Source organism: Phoenix dactylifera, chromosome 3 (genome assembly GCF_051530095.1).
Source record: "Phoenix dactylifera cultivar Ajwa chromosome 3, Ajwa_hap1_PhDact_Kaust_v1.1, whole genome shotgun sequence".
NCBI lineage: Eukaryota > Viridiplantae > Streptophyta > Magnoliopsida > Arecales > Arecaceae > Phoenix > Phoenix dactylifera.
The window spans coordinates 3,802,970-3,808,762 of NC_143192.1; the positions used below are offsets into that span (position 1 = coordinate 3,802,970).

At 48.4% G+C, this 5,793-nt stretch overlaps 1 protein-coding gene across 1 annotated transcript; it reads right to left on the reverse strand.

Annotated features, from left to right (window-relative positions):
* Positions 1-1,358: 1,358 nt before the first annotated feature.
* LOC103696895 (protein IQ-DOMAIN 17-like) lies at positions 1,359-3,715 on the reverse strand. Its single transcript, XM_008778616.5, has 5 exons — positions 3,417-3,715; positions 3,024-3,311; positions 2,655-2,915; positions 2,435-2,575; positions 1,359-2,337 (listed from the first exon to the last, which is right to left on the reverse strand). The coding sequence occupies exons 1-5, from the start codon at positions 3,537-3,539 to the stop codon at positions 1,561-1,563; spliced, it is 1,590 nt and encodes a 529-aa protein (XP_008776838.3). The 5' UTR covers positions 3,540-3,715; the 3' UTR covers positions 1,359-1,560.
* Positions 3,716-5,793: the final 2,078 nt, after the last annotated feature.

Genomic DNA, 5,793 nt, shown 5'->3' on the forward strand with positions numbered 1-5,793 from the left:
TCAATCTCAAATTCACTAGCGAAATATTCAATCCCAATGCTCAAGTCGAAGTTCCCAACAACGATTTGGCCCAAACCCGAGTAAGAAGGCCAGTCACAAGGCTTATGTGAAAGCCTTCTGCCAATAGACTAGATCGGTTTCGCATCAAGAATACATTGCCTTTTTCTTGGTTTGAATATGCACAGGAGCGGCCCAATGTATTTGGGGGCCTAAGGCCTTTTTGTCTTTGAGGCCTTCCCTACAGTGAGCCGGCCTAAGACGAACTCATAGAAGGGCCTTTTTCTTTTCCATTTTGTCTTTGAGGCCTTTTCTGCGGTGGGCTTTTTTTGGGCCGGGGCTTAGGAGACCGCCTAAGTCGCCTAAGGATTGGGCCGGCCCTGGATATGCAAGTTCCTGTGCTCTCCATTAGTCAAGATTGTAAAGACATACCTTAGATTGGCCACTGTCCTGATCGATCACTCTAGCTGTCCTCATATGAGCCTACTTTTATTAGTATTTAGGGAGTTTAATTTGGAAAGTTGGAGATTTGGAGGTCCTTTGTGGAGCTTCTAGCTCTAGCTTTACTCCTATTTTTCAGAGATCTGACCACCTCTGACTGGAATCTCCAAGGTTACTCCCATCAGTCTGCAGTACGCTCGCTTAGAAGGCCTTTTCCCTACTTTTGCAGAGTATTTCAAAAGATTTTATGAAGATCAAGCCCTTTGGGGGCATATCTCTCTACTTCGAATGGCCGAACTACTACCCTGGCCTTAACACTAGCCAAATATTGGAAGATCGAATGATCGTCAACGCCCTGTAGATAAAGATTATGAGTTAGGATGACAAGATGTGATTGGTTATTGGCAAGATAATGACTAATACCTCATGGCCAGCAGCCTAAATGCTGAGAAGCTATGCTTCTGTACATGGTGTGGAATATGAATTGACAAACGTCTTCGATCCTTTGGGATATGAATTACACACATAATTTAATGCAAACAATAATGGATTAAACTAAATAGAAATTAATATCCTGCAAGAAGAAATAGATAGGAAATAACCAAAATGCACGTCCTTGGACATGAATAATGATTTAGAAGTATAATAGCAATGAAATATGATAGGAACGCTTTTGGTAGCAGTCATGTTTCATAAGTTATATATTTTAACTTAATAAAAACATATGAAAAATGCTTATCTCCCAAAAATATTTCCTGAGTTCCGAAACGCATTCGTCAACTCATGATTTATTTTCTTAGAGGCAAAGTTAGTATTTTGGCCTCTAATAAACTACCGATTCGTGGGGTTTGGGCACTAAAGGCCGGGTTTATACCCATTCCGGAGAGACAGAGACGCATCAAACAGTTAGCCTACTGAGCTTTTGAAACAGGGCAACTACTTAGTTATTAAAGATTACAGATAGCTTCTCTTCTGTTTCCCACTTCACCCTCTTAATCCAATCTCACAGTTACAGTCGCAGGACAACCGTGTAAAGCTACTGACATCGAGAAACGGCGAACACCAAACCAAACGACGAACGAGAATGGGATGCCATTCAGAAGACGGAGACGCCACGCCCGCTCACCGGAGCCATCTCCGGAGATCAGTGGTCGACGAGGGCGAGACCTCGCCGGCGATACTCTCCGTGCAGCTCGACGACTGCTCCACCCCGAACTGTCCGTTCGCGCTCTTAAAGCTCGGGCTCCTAAGGCTCTGAGAATATCCGCCACCGCCGCCACCAATGTACGTCTCCGGCACCGGAAACGAGAGCCGCTTCTTCGCCGAGCCACTCCGCTGTTCCCTCTCCGGCGTCGACGGCCTCTGCCTCGGCGCGCTCTGCGACCTCGACCTGGCCTTCGCCGACTCCGTCGCTGCCATGTAGTTCGGCACCGCCGCCTGCTGCTGGTGGCGCTGCCCCCCGCCTCCACTGTAGTAATAGTAACCGGATCCGGTCGGGGTGTGAACGGAGGCCGAGCTCCTCTCTTCCCTGCCACAGCGAGGGCTCGCCGAGCGGACCTGAAGACTCCTAGCAGCACTCGAGGGGGAGGGCGTCGCAGGGGAGTGGAGGTGGTTGGACGACCGGTGGTGAGGAGACGCCGGTGGTTGATGCCTCCTAACATTTGTAGGCGTGGAATAGGAGAATGGCCGAGCAGTGTCGATCTCTAGAGTCTTGATGGGGTCTCTGTCCACGGAGGCTCGTCCTCTTCTGCTATTTCTATTATCACATGAAGTCCTCGAAGCCATCCAGCGGTCAAGCCACCTTGGCGGCCGCTGCTCTCCGTCCGATATCGCCGTATCCTCTTGCAGTTCTTCTCCACAGGAGAGGGATGAGGCGGTCTTACCATCAGACCTCCAAAGCTTTTCCAACAGTAAAACACGAGTAACTTTCTTTCAGAAAAGCTAGAGAAAAGAACAAAGGGAAGTAAAATAAAGAAAAAAAAAAGAAGAAACATACCTGCTGAGAAAAAGCATACGAGAGAGCTCTCTCTCTTTTCATAGCAGCCTCCTTCCTGCTCCGCAACATGGACTGGATCTCTTCAATAGTACGTGGATGGTCGTCCCAATCGTCTGCATAGCTACTCCCATCCCTCGATTGCTGAAGAGATATATAACAAACAAGAAACTTAGTTTGGCCAAGGATTTTGCTTGGTTTGGAGTTGGCTTTAAGGTACTACCACGGATCGCCGGTCGGAGAGGTCGTGGAGGTAGCGAGAGTCCCAGATGGAGGTGTCGCAGCTGAAGGTGGCGGACTTGTTGCTGCTGCGGCTGGTGCCCTCCAGGGCGAGCCTGGCCCGCTGGTCCCGCACCCTCTCCTGCACGCGCACCAGCGCCTGCATGCACCGCAGCGTCATGTTCGCCTGCCTCCTCACGTTGTGCCCTCTCACCAGCGCCTGCAACTTCACCAGCCCCCTCAACGCCTTCAAAGCCCTCCTCGCCTTCACAGAATCCAACCATTTAACCACACCCATTCATCTCTGCTCTCTACTATACTTCAAAGAGAAAAAGAAGAAAGAATGAACACATATAGCTAAAATATCATGTACCAAGTATCCTCGGAAAGCCGTTTGGATGACGATGGCGGCGTAGCGCTCTTTGACAAAGCTGGCAGAAGGCCTAGTTAGCCGGACCACCTCGGCTGCAGCCTGTGCCGTCGCGACGGCCGCCTCCGCGGTAGCTGCAGTCGCCACCGCCACCGCTATTGCATGCCTCTGCTCCGCGCTGGCGTTTGCCGCTGATGATGCCGTCACCGACCTCACCTCCGCTTCCTGCTGCGTCTGCTGCTGTTCCTGGCTTGAAGCCTTCAGAAATATCCATCTCCTCTTCTCCCTCTTCTGCCGCCACCCAAATAGATTCATAGTATAGCAAGTGGTAAAAAGAAGAAAGACTAGTTTGGAGAAGAAAAGGGGGAAGAAGAGGAAATGCGTTGTGGGAGCGACCTTATCCTCGTCGTGGTCTGGGTCCTCGCGAGGTCTGGAGGGCTTCTTTGGGGAGTCTTTGGAGGGGGATCTGAAGGCTCTTTTGACCGCCGTCAACCACGAGCTCCCACCTTTCTTTCCCATGAAGTAGCCGGCATTTACACCGTTACCCAACGGTGAAGCCCAAAAGGTAAAGAGTAACCCGGCGGAAGGGAAGCGGCGCAAAGCTTAGTGCGAGCTTCGTTCCGATAAAGAGAGCCGGGGTGGAGGGAGCGCGTACGGCAACCGCATGCCTGCGCCTTACTGGCGTTTAGTAGGATAGTAGTAGTAGGACTTTTTCTAGCTTGACCCCAATCGAACTATCCTCAACCGCACCAAGTTTATCCATGCAGGGGCCCACGGGGGTGAAAGTTTGGGTGAGCGAGTAGGATTCTTAAGGGGACGAAGTCTGCAATTTTATCTATCTTCAGTACCAACCGGTCAGGAGCACCGGAGTGCGTTTTTCACAAGAATTAATTTAAAAATAATGTTCGTGTCCGGGAAAGGCTGCGAAAGTTAAAGGTCGCGCGAAAAGCAAAGCAGGAAGTATGATTAAATGTGGAGAGAGAGAGAGAGACAGAGAGAGGTGGAGAGATAGAGATCTCGAGGCCGACGAAGGGAGAGTTGGCAACCATCCGTGAGTTGGCCGCACGTGCCGACCCAGAAACCCTAGGTCTTTTCCAAGGTGAATGTACCGCACACCTCATAATTCATGGTTGCATGGACCTACCCACGTATAAGGTGCGGCAGATGGGACTGTCGGCGGCCAATGTGCTAAGACTCTGGTTAGACCAACATTTTGAACACTGTGGTTTGTCAATTGCTCAACCTAATATTCTTGTTTTACATGCAATCGTACATTTAATTTAATTTGTACATAGTTATACAAATCTTTTCATTCAACTGTGGTCGCTTCGTTAAAGGAAGTTTGGAGAACTGAAAAAATAAAAAAAATGATGCAATATATGACTTGCTATTATTGATGGGCATGTGATGGGGCCACACCTAGCTACTTACCACATCTTGGTGCATTTCTTTTACATGTAAAAGATGTAGTGCGGCTTTCTGCCACCCACTTGAAAATAAAGAAGAAGAACATGCAAGCGTATGGACCAATCTGTTTGGCTTCTGCCACTGCGCAGGAGGGGACACCAGCTCTCTGTTTGTAAGGATTTGGCTGCATGCGCGCCTCCGGGCTCGAGAGAAGGCCGCAAACGGACGGGTTGCATTCAAAGGCGCGAGGCGACCGTTTTCTGCCTTCCGTTCTCGGAAGGAGGAAAGCGGACATGGGCTTCCCGGTTCCCCAGAGGCATTGGGTTGGGGGTCAAGATGTCAGGGTCAAATCAAATCTTGTGACCGTTGTGGGACGCCGTAAGCGTTGGCGCCGTGCGCCCAGCACCAGCAGGGACTGGCGTCGTCCGCCATCCTTTGCGCTGCGCGCGGTCTGCGCCCCCCACCCCCCCTGCTGAGGTGATCCATGGCCGTCCTGGTGGCTGGTGCTGCCATGGAACTGCTTGTGGGCTCGACGGATGACGGAGCCTGCAAGTTATTGGCTCAACTAATTCGTCTGGAACAGCTCGTTCCACATGAAGAAGGGCCCTCGGAAGACTTATCTTATTGGCTGACCTACAAGTTATGCTGTTGTTGGGGTCAATATAAGTCTTATTTTATGATATCCAGGAATAATGGATAGCTCAGGAACTGCCACTGCATTGCTGCTGATGATCGTTATTTATATTTTTAGTGTTTCCAAACGAAGTTATTATGTTGAGGCTATTTAAATGCATCATTTTATGCCGTGATATCATTATAGAGTCACTATAAAAATTTGTTATTTTAATGAGAAATAGTTTCAAATCGCATAAAAAGGAGCAAATGATGATGATACTAATTGTTATTATTGTTTCTCTTTTGACAGCGGTGGGATGGGGGCGTTGGGTTGTTTATGGCGAAATAAGGGTATTATTGGAACCTTACTTTGAGTCCCTGTCTGCTGACGTCCAAGATACCAACCTGCCTGGCCGATAGAAAAATGTAGATACTTCCCTTCCATCACGTAACCTCTTCCAAATCATAAATTTTAATTCATCCAAACAGGATGGGAAGTCTGCAACTATCATTTTATGCCGCTATTGGCAGGAAGGATAACAAAATAAGAAGGGCAAAATGAAAAAAAAAAACAAAAATACATAATATTTATATAGTTTGGTCTATTGTTCTATACTTATGGGCAAAGATGATATGCAAAAGATTCACTATAAAAAATTGTAATTACGAAGTATAAGATTTTCTTTTTAAACCCCAGCCCTCGATGCACTCAGTCTCTAGAATACTCAATTACTTTCTTCCCTTGCAGTTA

What these genes read in the sequence shown, in the direction of transcription:
- LOC103696895 (XM_008778616.5), bottom strand. Translation starts at nt 3,539, where the DNA reads ATGGGAAAGAAAGGTGGGAGCTCGTGGTTGACGGCGGTCAAAAGAGCC. An exon ending in CGGCTTTCCGAGGATACTTG is followed by an intron (nt 2,916 to 3,023) that starts GTACATGATATT and finishes GATTCTGTGAAG; the next exon opens with GCGAGGAGGGCTTTGAAGGC. An exon ending in CGTATGCTTTTTCTCAGCAG is followed by an intron (nt 2,338 to 2,434) that starts GTATGTTTCTTC and finishes CTGTTGGAAAAG; the next exon opens with CTTTGGAGGTCTGATGGTAA.